The following is a 19,651-nucleotide window of genomic DNA, read 5'->3' on the forward strand; positions in this document are numbered from 1 at the left end:
TTCTGCACGCTATATCTCTGCAATAGGGCGGCCGATCTGGGCGAGGCATGTCTTTCTGTGATTGGGAGAGTCCTGCCGATCGACTGACATCGGAAAAAATTACATCAATTTATTCACGATTTTCGCAAAAAATCATTAAATTTTGCAAAAATCGGCCTCATTTTCGAAGTCGAGATTTTGATGCCGATGGACAGTCTGGATCCTCGCGATCCAGGAAGAGTTGGCCCTTCACCGATCTGACCCTAATTGTCTGAGATATAGCCTACGGAAGATTGGCATATAATTGAAATACTGGTTTCTTCTGCACGCTATATCTCTGCAATAGGGCGGCCGATCTGGGCGAGGCATGTCTTTCTGTGATTGGGAGAGTCCTGCCGATCGACTGACATCGGAAAAAATTACATCAATTTATTCACGATTTTCGCAAAAAATCATTAAATTTTGCAAAAATCGGCCTCATTTTCGAAGTCGAGATTTTGATGCCGATGGACAGTCTGGATCCTCGCGATCCAGGAAGAGTTGGCCCTTCACCGATCTGACCCTAATTGTCTGAGATATAGGCTACGGAAGATAGGCATATCATTGAAATACTGGTTTCTTCTGCACGCTATATCTCTGCAATAGGGCGGCCGATCTGGGCGAGGCATGTCTTTCTGTGATTGGGAGAGTCCTGCCGATCGACTGACATCGGAAAAAATTACATCAATTTATTCACGATTTTCGCAAAAAATCATTAAATTTTGCAAAAATCGGCCTCATTTTCGAAGTCGAGATTTTGATGCCGATGGACAGTCTGGATCCTCGCGATCCAGGAAGAGTTGGCCCTTCACCGATCTGACCCTAATTGTCTGAGATATAGCCTACGGAAGATTGGCATATAATTGAAATACTGGTTTCTTCTGCACGCTATATCTCTGCAATAGGGCGGCCGATCTGGGCGAGGCATGTCTTTCTGTGATTGGGAGAGTCCTGCCGATCGACTGACATCGGAAAAAATTACATCAATTTATTCACGATTTTCGCAAAAAATCATTAAATTTTGCAAAAATCGGCCTCATTTTCGAAGTCGAGATTTTGATGCCGATGGACAGTCTGGATCCTCGCGATCCAGGAAGAGTTGGCCCTTCACCGATCTGACCCTAATTGTCTGAGATATAGGCTACGGAAGATAGGCATATCATTGAAATACTGGTTTCTTCTGCACGCTATATCTCTGCAATAGGGCGGCCGATCTGGGCGAGGCATGTCTTTCTGTGATTGGGAGAGTCCTGCCGATCGACTGACATCGGAAAAAATTACATCAATTTATTCACGATTTTCGCAAAAAATCATTAAATTTTGCAAAAATCGGCCTCATTTTCGAAGTCGAGATTTTGATGCCGATGGACAGTCTGGATCCTCGCGATCCAGGAAGAGTTGGCCCTTCACCGATCTGACCCTAATTGTCTGAGATATAGGCTACGGAAGATAGGCATATCATTGAAATACTGGTTTCTTCTGCACGCTATATCTCTGCAATAGGGCGGCCGATCTGGGCGAGGCATGTCTTTCTGTGATTGGGAGAGTCCTGCCGATCGACTGACATCGGAAAAAATTACATCAATTTATTCACGATTTTCGCAAAAAATCATGATGGTTACATCATTAAATTTTGCAAAAATCGGCCTTATTTTCGAAGTCGAGATTTTGATGCCGATGGACAGTCTGGATCCTCGCGATCCAGGAAGAGTTGGCCCTTCACCGATCTGACCCCAATTGTCTGAGATATAGCCTACGGAAGATTGGCATATAATTGAAATACTGGTTTCTTCTGCACGCTATATCTCTGCAATAGGGCGGCCGATCTGGGCGAGGCATGTCTTTCTGTGATTGGGAGAGTCCTGCCGATCGACTGACATCGGAAAAAATTACATCAATTTATTCACGATTTTCGCAAAAAATCATGATGGTTACATCAGTAAATTTTGCAAAAATCGGCCTCATTTTCGATGTCGAGATTTTGATGCCGATGGACAGTCTGGATCCTCGCGATCCAGGAAGAGTTGGCCCTTCACCGATCTGACCCCAATTGTCTGAGATATAGCCTACGGAAGATAGGCATATCATTGATATACTGGTTTCTTCTGCACGCTAAATCTCTGCAATAGGGCGGCCGATCTGGGCGAGGCATGTCTTTCTGTGATTCGGAGAGTCCTGCCAATCGACTGAAATCGGAAAAAAGGACATCAATTTATTCACGATTTTCGCAAAAAATCATAATGGTTACATCATTAAATTTTGCAAAAATCGGCCTCATTTTCGAAGTCAAGATTTTGATGCCGATGGACAGTCTGGATCCTCGTGATCCTAGGAGAGTTGGCCCTTCACCGATCTGGCCCTAATTGTCTGAGATATAGCCTACGGAAGATTGGCATATAATTGAAATACTGGTTTCTTCTGCACGCTATATCTCTGCAATAGGGCGGCCGATCTGGGCGAGGCATGTCTTTCCAGAGTTGGCCCTTCACCAATCTGGCCCTAATTGCCTGAGATATAGCCTACGGAAGATTGGCTTATAATTGAAATACTGGTTTCTTCTGCACGCTATATCTCTGCAATAGGGCGGCCGATCTGGGCGAGGCATGTCTTTCTGTGATTGGTAGAGTCCTGCCGATCGACTGACATCAGAAGAAAGGTAATAAAGAAGCAGACTGAAGGAAGAGGATTGGAGAACTAAGCAAAGAATTTCACTGGAGCACAAAGGATCTTTAAACGGAGGGTGCTTCAGACCCTTTGCAATACCTTTAACGATCTCCAAAGACACTTCTATGAATCCAATAGCAGGGATACATAATATAACTAATCCTCTCCCATTGACAGACATTGCTTTCGGAAGGTGTCTTATCTTTCCATTAGTCAAACATGTGCAAAAAAGCACTCGCGCAACTCCCACTCCATACGTGTGATGATGGTAATGGTGAGGGATGGGAGCGCGGAATCTTGGGAAATGCCTCCTGTGAGGATTGAACTCACGACCCCTGGTTTACAAGACCAGTGCTCTGCCACTGAGCTAAAGAGGCCCACATTTTGAGGGCGTCCCAGAAGCGAATTTCAACAGCCAAATGTCTCCGAACAAGAGCTGCGCTTGCAGTATGTAGGTGCTAATTTTGTATCTTTTTGTACGAGTATCTGCGACACAAAAGATAGCATGCGACAGACGGTGAATAAAAGCGAGGCGAGGGGAGAACATATGTTGACACAGTTGTTCTTGTTCTTTGGCCCGTTGTCTCCGGGCTGATAAATGCTTTTAAATATAATTAAAGGAAAACGCTGAGGCAAAGATGAAGGAGAGTTTGGAAAGGGGAAGGAGAGATGGAATACCAAAGGTCTGGATCCTCGCGATCCGAGGAGAGTTGGCCCTAATTGTCTGAGATATAGCCTACCGAAGATTGGCATATCATTGAAATACTGGTTTCTTCTGCTGCTATATCTCTGCAATAGGGCGGCCGATCTGGGCGAAGCATATATGTACATATGTAGGGTGTCGGCCAATAGAGCTGGATGGAATAAAAAATAAAAAAAGAAGAACCAAGAAAAAATAGTCAATGGAAAAGATGAATGTGAGGGATCAAAAAATGTATTATACAATTATTATTTTTTTTTTTATTTGTATTGTATAATTCTTGTTATAATTATTTTTCTTGATTTTGATTGAATAATTATTATATTTGATTTTTATTGTATAACTATAATTATAATTATTATTCTTGATTATTATTGAATAATTATTATTTTTGATTTTTATTGTATAATTCGTATTATGATTATTATTCTTGATTTTTATTGAATAATTATTATTATTTTTATTTTATTGTATAATTATTATACCCGATACTCAAAATGAGTATTGGGGTATATTAGATTTGTGGTAAAAGTGGATGTGTGTAACGTCCAGAAGGAATCGTTTCCGACCCCATAAAGTATATATATTCTTGATCAGCATCAATAGCCGAGTCGATTGAGCCCTGTCTGTCTGTCCGTCTGTCCGTCTGTCCGTCCGTCCGTCTGTCCGTCCCCTTCAGCGCCTAGTGCTCAAAGACTATAAGAGCTAGAGCAACGATGTTTTGTATCCAGACTTCTGTGATATGTCACTGCTACTAAAATATTTCAAAACTTCGCCCCGCCCACTTCCGCCCCCACAAAGGACGAAAATCTGTGGCATCCACATTTTTAAAGATACGATAAAACCAAAAACGCAGAATCGTAGAGGATGACTATATGTTTTAGAATGTAAGATCTCAACCAGATCGTATAATTATTATAGCCAGAATCAAGAAAACAATTTCATTCTTTCTCGCTCTGTCTCTCTCTAACACACAGGTTTCATGGTCGGTTTTGTCAATTGCAAAATATGAGTTCAAGGATCTCAGAACCTATAAAAGCCAGAGCAACCAAATTTGGTATCCACACTCCTGTGATATCGGACCTTGACCGTTTCGCGTCCAAATTTCGCCACACCCCCTTCCGCCCCCGCAAAGGACGAAAATCTGGGGCATCCACAAATCTCAGAGACTATTAAGGCTAGAGTAACCAAATTTGGTATCCGCACTTCTGTTAGATCTCACTATAAAACGTATATCTCAGAATTTCACCCCACCCCCTTCCGCCCCCACAAAGGACGAAAATCTGTTGCATCCACAATATTGCACATTCGAGAAAACTAAAAACGCAGAATCATAGATAATGACCATATCTATCAGATTGCTGAATCTGGATCAGATCAGATCATTTTTATAGCCAATAGGAACAAATCAATTTGCAGTGGCTACGCAGCGCCCGACGTCACGCTCAGACTGATTTTCTGTCTCTCTCGCACGCACTCTTTGTCGTGTCGTTTAATATTAGCTGCGTCTGCCGGAGGAGAGCCATACTGACTTAGTATCGGGTATAACTGTAGAGTTGCGGTGTCCGCAGCAACTCACAACGTTCCCCCTCGTTATTTTTCTTTTCATAGTATAATTATTATTTCTGATTTTTATTGTTTGTGATTTTTTTTATGTTTGTCATCCCAGGCTCCAAGTAATGCAAAAACAATTTTGTCTCTGTTTTAAACCTATTTCAACGATATTTTGCAGCTCATCGTCTTTCTACATCGACCAAGAATAGGTATAAGGATATACATATACATATACATATAAATACAAGATAATAATCGTATGCATGAATATGTCTAAAATTTCTTTATTAATTACGTTTTAAAATCAGTTTGGATAACAGGACCTTCATGTTAAATTAACGAAATAGGGTATACATACAAAGGCCTATACACGCATCATGTCTTCAAATACCAGAAACATTGAGACTGTTTTTTTGTTTAACTATTTTGCTTAAACCTTGTTTTAGCCAAAATACAATAAAAGCCAGGACTAAAAACTAGCCAATCTTAAAGAAAATTTATTCATCAACGGCATAAAATGATGTGGGCAGAACTAAGGGTTTTAGTTAGACAAAATTATTCAACGGAATCTCTAAATTGAACAAAAGGAACGACTATCCTCTTTCGTTTTTTTGTGTGACCTATTTCGCTAAATCCTTTTTTTGTTTGACCATTTTCGCTAAAACCTTGTTTTACGCAAAATGCAATAAAAGCAAGTATTAAGAATAAATCAGTTAAGTATAAAATTGATTCATTAATCGGATGAAATTATGTGGGCATGGCTAAATTTTCTATATAGTTAGTAATAATCCACGGAATATCAAAAACGAGGAATATGTAAAATAGAACTTGAATTCGTCAGTATATTTACGGTATATTTTGAAAATGAGGCGGTATGTTTCGGTATATTTCTGAGGGTCGGACAGTATATTTTATTGATAAAGCCGCGGTCACACTGATTGATGTTTTTTACATCTCTACGGTCACATTGCACTTGTACCCGCACCGTTTTTGTTTCCGCGCCCGCGCTCCAAATATCCGCAAAGGAATCACCCCAGAGAGGCCCGAACAGCATGGCTGCTGCAAGTGGAGAACTGTCCAAGAAGTAAGTACGGAGACTGGCAAGAATCACACGACGCCACAGACCAAGACCTGCAAGATAATCCACAACTCTGGCCAACGAAGCACACAAGTGAGGTTAAGTCGAGCCTCCTTCAGCAGTCGGCAGCAGTCGCATTGTGTGTGATTCCAAGAAAAGCGACGACGTTCCAAGCTACTTCCTAGGGCTGAGTGGCTGATACAATAAAATGATTGCTCGCTGTGCACTAAGGCAGCTGCAGCGAGTGTCGTCGGTCGGCTATGGCCATGTAGCACCAGTGGCAGCCAATCGTAGAGGGTACCATGTGAGCGGCCTGCAGTTGGCACCCAGCAAACGAACCAAACTGTGGGTTACTTGGAGGCACCGCTTTCAGGGCAGCTCTTTTATTGATTTTGTGTTTCCTTTCGACCTATTTTGCAGTGAGTTGAAGCGCCGGCTGAAAGCCGAGCAGAAGGCCAAAGAGAAGAGCGAGAAAGAGGCCACGCGGGCAGCAGCTGCTCCGCCCGCGGAGGAGGGCGCCCAGAAGAAGAAGTCCACTGCTGATGAGGAGGAGATCTCGCCCAATGAGTACTTCAAGCTGCGCTCGGCCGCCGTCCAGGAGCTGAAGCAGTCTGCCGACTCACATCCCTATCCACACAAGTTCAATGTCAGCATCTCTCTGGAGAACTTCATCGAGCAGTATTCCGGCTTGACGGACGGCGAGACCCTCGAGAAGGTCAGCCTCAGCGTGGCTGGCCGCGTGCATGCCATCCGCGAGTCGGGGGCCAAGCTCATCTTCTACGACCTGCGCGGCGAGGGAGTCAAGCTGCAGGTGATGGCCAGCGCCAAGTCGTACCAGCCGGAGACCGCCTTCGAGACGGACACGGCCAAGCTGCGGCGCGGTGACATCATCGGCGTCAAAGGGCATCCGGGCAAAACCAAGAAGGGCGAGCTCTCTATCATGCCCACGGAGATCAAGCTGCTGTCGCCCTGCCTGCACATGCTACCGCATCTGCATTTCGGACTGAAGGACAAGGAGACACGCTACCGCCAGCGCTATCTCGACCTCATACTCAACAACAAAGTGCGCGAGAATTTCCAGATTCGTGCCAAGGTACAAAAGCAACGGCTTACATCCACAGAATCCCGTCTCTGAATACTCCCTTCCTCCCTGTCTCCTTCTCTAGATCATTTCCTATGTCAGACAGTTCCTGGATCGCTTGGGCTTCCTGGAGATTGAGACGCCCATGATGAATATGGTGGCCGGTGGGGCGACTGCCAAGCCCTTCGTCACGCATCACAACGAACTGAAGATGGACCTGTTCATGCGCATCGCCCCGGAGCTCTACCACAAGATGCTGGTAGTTGGGGGGCTCGATCGCGTCTACGAGATTGGGCGGCAGTTCCGCAACGAGGGCATCGACCTCACCCACAACCCGGAGTTCACGACGTGCGAGTTCTACATGGCGTACGCGGACTACGCCGATGTGATGGACATCACCGAGCAGCTGATCTCCGGCATGGTCAAGTCGATCCGCGGCTCGTACAAGATCAAGTACCATCCGGAGGGACCCGAGGGGCCCGAGCAGGAGCTCGACTTCACGCCGCCCTTCAATCGCGTCTCGATGATCAAGACGCTCGAGGAGAAGCTCAAAGTGCAGTTCCCCTCCGCGGAAACCTTCAACACGCGCGCGACTACCGACTTCCTCTCGCAGCTGTGCGTGAAGCACCAGGTCGAGTGCCCGGCCCCGCGCACTACCGCCCGCCTGCTGGACAAGCTGGTCGGGGAGTTCATCGAGGAGGAGTGCATCAATCCTACGTTTATCTGCGAGCATCCACAAATCATGTCGCCGCTGGCCAAGTACCATCGCAGCGCCCCCGGCCTTACCGAGCGCTTCGAGCTGTTCGTCGCCAAAAAGGAAATCTGCAACGCCTACACCGAGCTGAACGATCCCGTCGTCCAGCGCGAACGCTTCGAGCAGCAGGCCAGCGACAAGGCGGCCGGCGATGACGAGGCTCAGATGGTCGACGAGAACTTCTGCACGGCCCTCGAATATGGCCTGCCACCCACTGGTGGCTTTGGCATGGGCATCGATCGACTGACCATGTTCCTCACCGACTCGAACAACATCAAGGTAAACGGCACTCATGCCCTCCCACTGAACACAGTTCTCTATTCTACTTTTCCATTCTTCACGTTTTAGGAGGTTCTCTTGTTCCCTGCCATGAAGCCGGAGGAGGCCAATCGCACAGCAGCATCAGCAGCAGGAGCAGCGGCCGAAACCACAGAGGCTGTCAAGCAGTAGGATCTGGATCCGAGATGATCAGATGATCCGACGACTCAGTCGTAATGTACTTTTACTTGTATTCTGGTCCCAGTTGTGCCCCTCTTAAGACCTTAACTTATTCAACGAATAAACAAACACAAAATTTATTTCCCAAATTGGATTTCCTGCGTATTTTCCTCAGATCTTTATCTCTCTCTCTCTCTCTCCATCTGTGTTCTTCGTAGGCAGTGCCGTAGATTTATCTGAAACACTTTGGATTTTTTGTCTCACAAGGCCTCGGTCATCTTTTGCACCGGTTAGTGGGCTTATATTTAGGCTTTTAATGAATTTAAATGTTGCGATTTTGAGATGAACTCTGCTCTCCCAATCATTGCGAATGTCGAATGCCGAGGAAGAAGAAGAACTCCTTTATTTTGGAGTGCCTAATCTCCGAAATTCCATTAGTTTCTCCTGTTTCAGTGAAATCTCCTCCCAGTTAGAACTTGAGTCCTTGAGTCGAACAATTGTTCGATTGCACTCTCGTCCTTCATGCACTCAATATTTGATATCCGTGACAGATTCGTAGACATAGTAGATTATATAAAATATATTAGATTATATATCCCTTGCCATTATTATTTTCAAAAACGAATTTTCAACAACAGATCGTTTGAGATATCCTTCAAGAACAGATTTAAAACAGTTTTTGGCTGCCAATTGTACCAACTCCCATATTGTCTAGTGGTTAGGATATCCGGCTCTCACCCGGAAGGCCCGGGTTCAATTCCCGGTATGGGAATAGTTTTCCGTTTTAGCTTTTTACTTAATCACTTATCAAGCATTCCAATTCCAATAGTGCACTTATTGCATGCATGCGTTTCAGCAGTATGCATTCAGGAGACATCCAGAAGCTAACGCACCAAAGCGACTTAGACTTAAGAATGGGCCATTCCGTAACATAATCGGAGATTGGCTTAAATCTTTCCCACCCCGTCCAAATGTTGGAGGAAGATCTGCAGGAATCGTATTTCTACTAATCGGTAATCGGGTGTCCATTTGGCCCTCGTGACCGTCAAACACAATGAATACAATGATTTTCTAACTGAGATTTTACTGAACTTGAGCTTTCTTTCGCTTGGATATACAAAGGATGGGATACGTTAACGATAAACTGAACTTAACCTCTCCTTCTCGGGATTGACATAGGTTATAGGATGCATATATGTATATGTATATGCATATGTATATGTATATGTTAGATACATCTTTCTTACAAAGATCTTCACAGATTGAACGTGTCGTTTGCCTCCGGACTCCATTTATCGCCATTTACTTACGGACTAGACCACATTTTGTTTTGTAATTTGAAATCAAATCAATACTTGTTTTCGTCTATTCTTATATTCTATTATTATAATGTGTACTTCATTTGTATGTGTATGTGATTCGCGAGGCGATGCGCGTGCCATCCATCGTCGATTCCTGTTCCTGTTCCTTTTTCTATTCAGATGAACGAACGAGCCCTTACCCTTTTGATAATGGGTAGGAGAGAGATTTGCTATATGGAAATAAAAAACAATCTATTCTTACAGCTAAATGAATCATCGAACGTATGGAACGAACAGATCAGGAAGAGTGGAGACATTTGTTTTTGGCGTTTTTGGGGCGTGTTTTGGGGCCATTTTAGAGGAAGGCCTCGTCTGGGGGCATGACGTACACGCGGCCCTTCTTCAGCATGTACTGGTTGATGAATTCGTGCGACTTGTGCTTGACCGAATCGTTGCAGATCAAAGGATGTCCGCTCATTTCGCAGTAGCGCATCTCCTTCGTGATGATATGCTCCGTCAGCTGAAGAAGGTAGAAGGAAGGGTTAAAGCCTTTGGGCAAGTCTTAATGGAAATGCCATTTTCTTACCCGCTTAATCAGGAACTTGTAGGCCGCATCGCTGGTGATGCGACCCATCTGGCAGCTATCCTTGCGGAATGGACGCAGAAAGTCGGCCACATGTCCGCTTATTTCGAAGCGGAATTTCTCAACCGAGTCTCTTCCACTTTTTGAGCTATTCAGTAACCTAAGGGCAAGAAAATGCAATGGAATGGAATCAATGAACAAATCAATGGCCCAAGATGTTTGCATACATTTTCCGCTTGGGCGCGCGTCGGTCATGGCTGCGACTCTTTCTCTCTGGCAAGGCTCCAGCCGGCTTTTCCGGCGTGTGCGGTGGCAGCGGTGGCAACTTTCGCTTGATGGCACCCCCGTTGCCGCCTGTGACCAGCGTGGGGATCTGCTGGGGTTTGTTCAGACACGCCAGGGCATAGGCGCTGGTGCTGGGCTCCAGATCGAGCTCCGCCTCGAGTTCATCCACCTTTGAGGTGGCAAACAATGCCCCAGCCGATCCATTAAAGCCATAGATGATGCCCTCCAAGGGTGGAGCATGGGCCGTGTCCGTGTCTTCGTCCGAGGAGTACAGATACCGAGGAGTGGACCAGGCCTCCGCATCTGTGCTCGCTTCGGAGCTGACGGCTACGGTGTCCGCGCTGGCGCGCTTCCGACGGTAGATCTCCTTGCGGCGGCGTATCTTCTCCTTATTCTCTTTGTATTTGCGTGACTCCAGCTGGTTGTAGAGCCGGTCCTCGTCCCGACGGGGGCTGATAACGCGCACGGAGCACAGTTTCTTGTGGCGTATCTCGCGGCGCTCCCGCACCTTCGTCTCGATATGCTGCGCCAGCGACTTGCTTGAGAGCGAGCCCACGTAGTCCGGGTCCACCGATATCAGCTCCTCGGCTAGCAGCGCCGGATCGAGCTCTTGCAGCGGCTGCTGCGGCTCCTCTTCTAGCAGCGTCTGGAGGCGCTGCTCGGGGCTGGGCGGCAGCCACTGCGGTATGCGATAGCGCAGATTGTAGTAGAAGATGTCTCCGTCGATGGTGCGGCTCCAGTGCCAGGAGGGCGGCAACGGATCCACGCTAGCCGGCAGCTTGTACTCCGCGGGCATCATGTCCTGCTCGCTAATCTCCGGCGACGGAGCCAGGGCCAGGTCTGTGCGCAGGGGCGCCATCACGGGGGCATCCTCCGAGTTGAACCACTCGCCGGTCTCCGTGTTGTGGGAGAAGGGCAGCATTTTGGGATCCGTATTGATGTCCGCCCCAAAGTATTCGCAGCGCAGCTCGTGCTCGCGCCAGTCCTCGCTGCATACACGCTTCTCGGCCTCATCCTGGGCCACCTGTACACGAGATTAAAGGATTTATTTTTAAGATATTGCCATGGATATTCCTGCAGTACTTTATCATCGTTCCCGGTATCCGGTATCAGATCACCGGTATCATCCGGAATCTCCTCTTTCAACAACCTCTTTATCTGTTGAACTTCCATTTCTCGGTTGCCTGTTCAGGCAGAGCTCTAATACATACCTTTCTTTCGAATAGGGATCGCCGCAGTTCCTTGGACAACGGGGCACCGCCACGACGAGGCTCCACTGTGGGTCCACTGTTGTCTGGGCGACGTCGCATCTCCGTGCGGGGCTGTCCTTCCGAGGGATTGCTGCTCTTCGGCTGTGTGGTGATGGTGCAGATGGTGTTGTTGCCGCTCATGCGACTCATGGGCGGCTTCTGGTGCTGGCTGCTGTTGCGACTGCCGATCGTGTCCCGGCGGAAGCGGTCCTGACGGTAGCGGTCGGTGCTGCTGTCGCGAGCCGAGTCCTCCAGGGCGGAGGCGGCAGTCAAATGGTGGCTGGCCACATGCTTCTCGGTGGGCCGTTCACCAGTGCGATCCGCCTCGCGCTCGTGCTCCTTCATCTGCTCGATGCGCTCCCGCTTCGGAATGCGGAAGATCTCCGGCAGGCTGCTCCACTTGCTGATCAGTCCCTGCATCCGCTTGCGCAGGGCCGACTGCTCCGGACTCCGCAGCTGCGACTGCTGCCCGGTCAGACCCGCGCTCCACTGTTGAACGCTCTGGTAGACGCGGCTCTCGTTCAGCATCGTCCGGTTCGGTATGGGCAGCGCCTCGAGGGCATCCAGGAGCGCTGTCCGCAACTGCTGCTCGTTCCCGTTCTCGCTGATCCAAGCGTGCAGCAGCCGCAGGCCGTGATAGTCCAGGAAGAGCCGGCGGCAGGGCAGCTCACCGCGGGTGAGCACCTGCAGCAGCTGGATGCGGGTCGGCAGGAGCTTGGCGCGCACCATGATCCGCGAGATGCGGAGCGTGTCCAACTGGTTCTTCAGGCCGCTGCGGCTGAGCAGCGAGAGCTGCTCCAGCACGTCTGGATCCTCAAGCATGGGATGGAATTTGTTGACCTTCGGCTTTGCCTTCTTCTCTGCAGAGGAGCCTCCGCCAGGTGTAGGCTTCAGCCAGCGTCCGGCCTTGAACTCGCGCTCCCGCTCCTTGGCTTTGGCCGCCGTCTCCCGCTTCTTGCGCTGCTCCTTGGAGCCCACAGCAGGCAGCTTCACTTTGAACTTGGAACTGCTAGTGGTCTTTGCTCTGCCCTTGCTCTTGCTCAGCTCTGGTCCCTCCGCCTCGGACTCTGCCTCTCCTCCGCTGTCCGAGTCCTCCGTCGCAAGTGCCGGCTCCGAGCTGTTCTCGTTCTTCTGCTCGCCCTCGTCCGACTCTGGTTCGGTGCCGATCCAGCCGCGGCAGTTGGCCGCCTCACAGTAGCAGCGCTGGGCGTCTCGGCCGTACCGCTGGTACTGGTAGTCGAAGGTGATCTCCTCGCCCGGCAGGATGTTCTTCAGGCTGAAGAAGCCGATGCGCAGCTCTCCGTTGACGGTCCACTTCTGGGTCTCCGCGTTCGGGTCGCAGCTGTGGTTGATGTACCGCGAGATGTTGCCCCGCATGGTGGCATCGATGATCGCCTCGCCCCGCAGCGCCATGAAGTAGTAGTGCCGGTTGCGGCCCTTCGAGTACCGATGCTGGCGTCGCTCGAACTCCTCGCTGTCGATGACCTCGCCCACGTACTCCATGATGAACTCCCCGGCGGGTATCTGCAGCTCCGCGGTGATGCCGCAGCCCTTCTTCTCGGTGCGGAAGACGCGGCAGGGCCAGCACTGGTGCAGCTGGAAGCGCTTGTTCGTGCACCGATCCCCGTTGGTGCACAGCGGGCCGCACTCGATCATCAGCATCCGGTTGATGCAGCCCGCACCGCAGCACAGATGCCCCTGGGCCTCCTCGTCGCCCGTGAGGAAGCAGTCGCACTGCATTTCCGCGTTCTCCTGGCTCACCTGCCGCGCGCATCGGTAGTAGTTCTCGCGCAGCTGCTGGAACGTGAGCAGGCCCTCGCTGCGCAGGAACTGCTCGTTATGGGACTCCGTGTTGGCCAGCTCCGCCATCTGATCCTCCATGCTGATGGGGGGCGCACTGCTGGCCACGCCCCTGCCCTGGCTAGCCTTCGGCCCCTGCGGCTTCTGTTTAATCCGGTGCGAGCGTCGCACGCCTCCAGCGCTCACATCTTCATTGGAGCCCTGGAGCAGCTGTAGCTGCACAGGGGAGGAGTCCTCTCCTGTAGAATTGGCCCTGGAGTTGACGCTGGCGCTGGGGCTGCCAACTGGCAAGGGCAAGGGCGAGGGCGAGGGCGAGCGTGTGACTGAAGGCGTCTCCATGCTGCTGACGCTGGGCATTGGTTCCTGCATCTCCTGCTGCAGCTTCTGTGGCTCATTTGGCTGATCCTCGTCCTCATCGTGTTTGTAGTTCCGCTTCAGGAGATTCACCCCATCCTCGATGAATTTCACTATGTCCTTGAGCGTATCGGGCGGCTCCACCTCAGCGGCAGGAGCTGATGGCGGGGCAGCATATGTGGATGCAGGCAGCGCTTCAATTGGCGTTGCAGTCGAAGCTGTAGCTGCAGCTGAAGCCGGGGGCTGTACATCCCAGCGTTTGCCCTTGCCAACCGATGATTCCGTGGACTCTGAGTCCATGGCCTCCGTTTGTGTCTGCAGCAAGGGCAGGGCCAGAGTGGTCACCTGCTGCAGAGCCTGAGCATCGTCGCTGGCATTGGTGGCTGCCGTTGGCCTACGCTTCCTGCTGCTACTGGGTTCTGGCGACTCTTCTGCCCTCTTGGCTCCCGCCTTCGGGGCCCTGGGTTTCTTCGGTGTCAGGACCGCCTGCTTTGAGGGAGGAGTCGTAGCCGAGGGCACCGCTTTCTTGGGAAGCGCCCTATCTCGGGGGATAGGCATGAACATGGGTGTGGTTGTGGGTATGGGTATGGGGTCCGCGGGAGAGGCATTCCTGACTCGTGGATCGGCATTTCTCAGGGGGGAAGCTGCCGCAACACCAGCAGCCAGGACAGGCACAGGCACGAGCACAGGCACAGGCACAGGCTCTGCACAAATGGTGATCCTCCGGTGATGCTGATCCAACAACATCGGGGATCCCAATCCCGATCCCTGCTTCGATTGGGGGGTACCTCTTTTGGGGATGGGTACCTTTTCTGCTTTTTCAGCTTTTTGTGCTGGAGAGTCGTTTCTGCCACGTGCCATACCATCTGTATTTTTCTTGGTATTCATGGAATAATTTTCCAGCAAAAGTTCCGGCGATCCTGTCCTGGGGGAGCCCTTCTTTTCGTTTGAGGATTGCAGCTCCGGTGTGGCGATTCTCGACTCCTGCATGGTCTTGCGCCTGGCATTGATCTTCTTTATCTTTGGCTCATGCGCAGGAGACGACGTCCTGGAGGCTGGCTTCGAGGAGGAAGTGCTGCTGCTGCTGCTGATGCTCCTGCTGGCGTCCCGAGTATCCTGGGAGTGCGAGTGTGAGGGCGTCTTCTGTTCTGTGTCCTGTTTGGGGGCTGCAGGCGACTGCGACAGTGGCAGTTTCCCTTCTGTTCGTGGAAGTTTCTCTGCTGGAGCACCAGCATCGCCTGCCCTCGAAGCGAAATCTTTGAAACATGCCTCTATCAGCTCCGGAGTGATGGCTCCGGCTGCTGCTGCACTGGGGTTCGTCCTAGGTTCCATCAGGGGGAGGCGGCTTATGTCGATCTTCTTTGCCAGTTTGGAGGAGCCACCACTCGCAGGCGACGGATCTTTCGAGCGACAGGCTGGAGTGGAGCTGCCTCGTGACCCATCCCCGTCCGATGGGGACTGCTCTCGGGGGGAGGATGGCTTCGATTGCGTCTCCCTGGAGTCAGAGGGGGAGCCGTGATTTAAAGATGTGCGATCGATGGTTGTGAAGCGTCGCGATCGTATGGTTCGGGCAACCGACTCGCCGGAGACGGGCGAGGAGCACTCAGAAGTGGTGGGGCATCGCTTTTTCTGTGGATTCACATAGGAGTCGGCCTGGCCGAGCAGCTGCTCGAAGGAGGGGCGTGCCCCTTTGGGATTGGCATTCGACGACGGACGATCGATGGTTGTGAGGCGTCGCAATGGCATAGCCCTCCCCTGCGACTCCTGTTTGGGTCCCATCGGAACCGGAGCAGGAGACGCAGCAGGAGACGGAGCAGGAGATGGAGCAGGAGACGGAGACTGTGGCCTGGGGGATGTTCTGTTGACGGCGCCGCTCTCATCTTTCCTGGAATCTGCTCGTTCCAGCAATTCCCCGGAGGAGCGCGACTTGCGTATGTTTTTGGTGAGATTCGCAGGAGAAAGCGTCCCTCCTGGTGATGCCGTCTTTCGTGTCAGAGACTCCACCGAGGAGGAGGCAGAAGAGGACCTGCCGCCAATAGTGGGACGTCTCTTCATGGATGCCTTCGAGGCAGGAGATGGCGTCTCCCCAGATGCTGTCTTTCCCTCGTCTTTCTTGGAGTCTTTTTGGACCAGTGATTCGACGAAGGAGGACAGGAAACCCTCGGAAATAGTGGGACGTCGTTTAACGGATGCATTGGATGCCGCAGGTGATGGTTTCCTTGTCTCATATTTAGAGAATTCACCGGAGGAGGCGCCGCGAATGCCGCCGTCGCTGGAAGTTGCATTCGACGACGGCCGATCGATGGTAGTGAAGCGTCGCGATGGCATCGGTTTTCCCTTCTTTGGTAAAGCACCAGGAGACTCTCTTTTGGCCTCGTCTTTCCTGGAATCGGAGGGTGAAGCAGAGGGGGAGGACGAGACTGCCGAGCAGCGGACTTTTCGTTTCGATTTGTGTTTCCCCTCTTCATCGGCAGCGGAATGTGGCAGCTCGGAAGTGGTGGTGAGACGTCCCTTTGGATTTGCTGTGGCACTCTCACTCCCCTTCTTGCCTGCACTCGATTCAGGCGTCTCCTCCTTGGACTGCTTGGCCTGCTCGGAAAAGGAGGAGTACTCCTCTTCGCCCTCCAGATCGTCGTTACGGGAGCTGGGTCGCCCAATGGCGTCACTCTTCCTGTTGTGCCCATTCGCAAGGGGCTTCATATCGTTCAAGGGGTTGTGGGAGTTGTTCGTCGACTCCAGCCATTCTTCGCCAGTCGATGGAATGGGGGGCGACCCCTTCTTGGCCTCCAGCTTGACCTTCATGTGCGTATCCTCGCGCAGCGGCTGGGCATTAGCAGTATCCAGGGCCTGGAATATGACATTGCACCCGACGAAGCCGAAGGCAGACGACGCTTCCGTGCCCTCAGGAATGTGAATGGCAATGGGAGTGGCAGTGGGACTCGGATTCAGACTGGCATGGAAGGAGTGTCTGCTGCTGCTGCTTGGACTTCCTACGCTCTGCTCTGCTTTGGCAGGCCCTTTGATGGGGGATACCTTTTCATTTTCTTTTAGTGCCTCTTCTGCAGGGGGCTCCTCTACGGCTGGGCTCTTGGCTGCATGTGTTGGCTTTGACATGGATTTCATTGCGATTTCTATTAGAATTGTATCCTCTGGCAGACCAACTTCCTTCTCCTTCTCCTTATTCTTTTCCTCTTGCAGCGGCAACTGTGGCAGTGTCTTCAGTGTCTTTGAAGATTCGATTTGTAATGAGATCTCTGGCTGTGGCTCTGGCATGGCCTTCATTGGGATTGGGATTGGGATTGGGTTGGGGATAATCACATCCTCGAGTATATCTGGTTCTTGTGGATCTGGTGGCACATCCACATTCACGTTGGACTGCTCTGTGGTGGCCTCCTCTTTCGCCGCCTCAACTTCAAAAAGGATGATCGCCTGCTGCGGTTCCTCCTTTGGCAGGACTCTGGTGCTGGTGCTGGCGTTGGTGCTGGCGCTAGTGCTGGTTCTATGGCTTTTCTCCTGGGACTCTTTCAATGTGACTTCAGTGGCGACCGCATCCTCCTGATGCTCCGAAATGAGGGTAGCCTCTGCTGCAGTGGCTTCCGACTTGGACTCCGTCGCCGTAAAGACCAGCCCATCCAGCTCAATGACATTCACTTGCACTTCGTCCTTCATCTCCTCCTCAATGACCATCTCGTACTCCCCCTGGATTCCCTGCTCCTCTTGGCTCTCCTCTATCAAGTCAATCAGCGTGTGCTCCTCCTCTTCGCCCTCGTCTGACTCTGCTTTGAGGAAGATCTGCTCGCTGCTTGCGGCTATCTCGGCGAATTTCTCCTCGAGGGTCTTGCCCGCGTGGCTGCTGCTGCTGCTGCAGTCTGCCTCCGTTTTGGCAGTTCGCTTGCTGCGACGCGTCGCCATCAGAGAGGCCGGAGAGGTCTCCGCCTCGTCTGCATCCTCGTCGTCAAAGAACCAGAGGTTGCGCGACCCCTTAGTGATCTCCATCATTAAATTACGCACTTCATGATCGTGCTCCTGTTCAGGCTCCTGCTCTTCCTGTTGCTCAATCTCTGTCTCAATCTGTGGCTCTACCTTTAGCTCCAGCTTTAGCTTTGGCTCCTCCTGATTCTCCTCCTTCATTCGGGCCGTCACTTCCTTGCCCGTGTCGATCTCCGTGAAGATTATCTGAGAGTCCGAGGAGTCGTCGTCGGCTGTGGGCATGGACACGGACATGGTCATCGGATCCCTCTTTGGCTGCTCATCGAAAGCGTTGTCGTCCTGCAGAACGGGAGAGGAGGCCGCGGAGGACGAGGAGCTGCTGACGTCCACAACAGTGTCGCCCAGAACGGTCGATGAGTCCCCCGAGTCCCACGATCCCTGGCGCTGCACAAAGTTCAATCGCTTTAGGGTCACCCTGCACTTTCGCCTGGAAGCCGTTGTCTCGTTGCTGTCCGTGCTGCCACCCCTGCTTCCAGTGCTCCCCGAGGAGGCACCTGTCGAATCCGAATCGGAGAAGCTTAAGCTTTGGCTTTGGCTGTGGCTGATTGTCTCCTCCAGTTTATTCTTAGTCCTGGGGCGTCCCCTGTGGGCGACTGGTGCTGATGCGGATACTGCAGTCACTGTGGCAGTGGAGGCTGTCGATGGATTACAGCTGGACGACGGTTCGCTGTTTAGCTGGGCCACAATCAGGCTGGGTGTGCTCCGCGGCTTGACGAAGATCCCCAGGACAGGTGGCGGCGGTGGCAGTTTGGGCGGTGGACGTGTGCTCGGGAACATCGAAAACAGCCGATTGGCAGATGGAGGGAGCGTGGCTGCAGCAGCGGCTGTGGCAGGTGGTGCTACTGCTACTACTGCTGCTGTTGCTGCTGCTGCTGTGTCGGGCACATTGGAGTCGATGCGTCCCTCGATCTGGATCTTGGGTTCCTTGCGCAGGCAAAGCACGTCGCGCACATCGAATTTGCAGAACCGCTTGCGGGAGCTGCGGCGGATGCTGTTGGGCGAACAGGGGCGCACCACCGATCCACCTACACCGGATGCATCTTGCAAATTCTGCAGGTCTGTATCGGGGGGCTGTGCCGGCTGTTCACGCTTTGGCGGCCGTCCGCGTCCCCGGCCCCGTGGGGTGGTAGGTACCGAGGTGCTGGGCATGGGATTGGGTTCGTCCATGAAGCCAGTGGGCACTGGATGGTGCCTGTGTCTGTTCGCAAACCAAAGAGAGAATAAAGAGCATTAGCGTGCAAAGAATTTACGTGAAAAACGCACTCACCAAAAAAATCTCACTCTTACTCAATACAGGTAGGCAGGAAAGGGGTTGCGGATTGGCGGCTTTGTGCAGGCTGCGCCGGGCAATGCACGCGCCTCTCCTTACGCGATCGAATCTAATTACAGTTAGCCTTGTCTAACGGCGCTCACTATCATCAAAACTAGAATAGGCACAGGAACAAGAACGAGCACACATACATACACACACTACACTCCTCCACCCACCAGAAATCACGCAGTGTGACCGCGTATTTGTCGATAAAATGTGACATAAGCCGAACTACAAATACCGTCTCATTTTCAAAATATACCGTAAATATACCGATGAAAAAAAAGCTTGGTTATCAGATCAGAAAAAATGTTTTCTAGCAAAAAGTGCCATATATTTTGCTAGCAGCAGAGTGTGATCAGGTGTGCATGCTCTACGGTTACACTTCTCGATCAGCTGTTTAATTAGACAAAGCTACGAAAGCTCCTTGCTCCTATTCAATTACAGAGATATTACATCAGAAAATAATTTCGTTCGACGCTTCATGGA

General features: G+C 51.2%; 2 protein-coding genes and 2 non-coding genes across 5 annotated transcripts; 2 read left to right on the plus strand and 2 right to left on the minus strand.

The window, feature by feature from the left end:
* Positions 1-2,987: 2,987 nt before the first annotated feature.
* On the minus strand, positions 2,988-3,059 carry Trnat-ugu. The gene has a single exon. It is a non-coding gene; the product is annotated as a tRNA-Thr (tRNA).
* A 2,819-nt stretch (positions 3,060-5,878) lies between these two features.
* Positions 5,879-8,427, plus strand: LOC108164692 (lysine--tRNA ligase). Of its 2 annotated transcripts, none has more exons than XM_017300563.2 (4): positions 5,879-6,020; positions 6,435-7,107; positions 7,181-8,128; positions 8,198-8,427. In XM_017300563.2, exons 1-4 carry the CDS (start codon positions 5,989-5,991, stop codon positions 8,297-8,299), a joined length of 1,755 nt encoding a protein of 584 aa, XP_017156052.1. In that variant the 5' UTR covers positions 5,879-5,988; the 3' UTR covers positions 8,300-8,427. The 2 variants fall into 2 exon arrangements, with proteins under 2 accessions (XP_017156052.1, XP_017156053.1); XM_017300564.2 differs by lacking the exon at positions 5,879-6,020 and adding an exon at positions 6,038-6,359.
* A 560-nt stretch (positions 8,428-8,987) lies between these two features.
* On the plus strand, positions 8,988-9,059 carry Trnae-cuc. The gene has a single exon. It is a non-coding gene; the product is annotated as a tRNA-Glu (tRNA).
* A 287-nt stretch (positions 9,060-9,346) lies between these two features.
* LOC108156147 (probable histone-lysine N-methyltransferase CG1716) lies at positions 9,347-19,357 on the minus strand. Its single transcript, XM_017287473.2, has 5 exons — positions 19,118-19,357; positions 11,668-19,048; positions 10,399-11,480; positions 10,175-10,331; positions 9,347-10,108 (listed from the first exon to the last, which is right to left on the minus strand). The coding sequence occupies exons 2-5, from the start codon at positions 19,015-19,017 to the stop codon at positions 9,944-9,946; spliced, it is 8,754 nt and encodes a 2,917-aa protein (XP_017142962.1). The 5' UTR covers positions 19,018-19,048; positions 19,118-19,357; the 3' UTR covers positions 9,347-9,943.
* Between the last annotated feature and the right edge of the window lie 294 nt (positions 19,358-19,651).

This window comes from Drosophila miranda, chromosome XL, assembly GCF_003369915.1.
Source record: "Drosophila miranda strain MSH22 chromosome XL, D.miranda_PacBio2.1, whole genome shotgun sequence".
NCBI lineage: Eukaryota > Metazoa > Arthropoda > Insecta > Diptera > Drosophilidae > Drosophila > Drosophila miranda.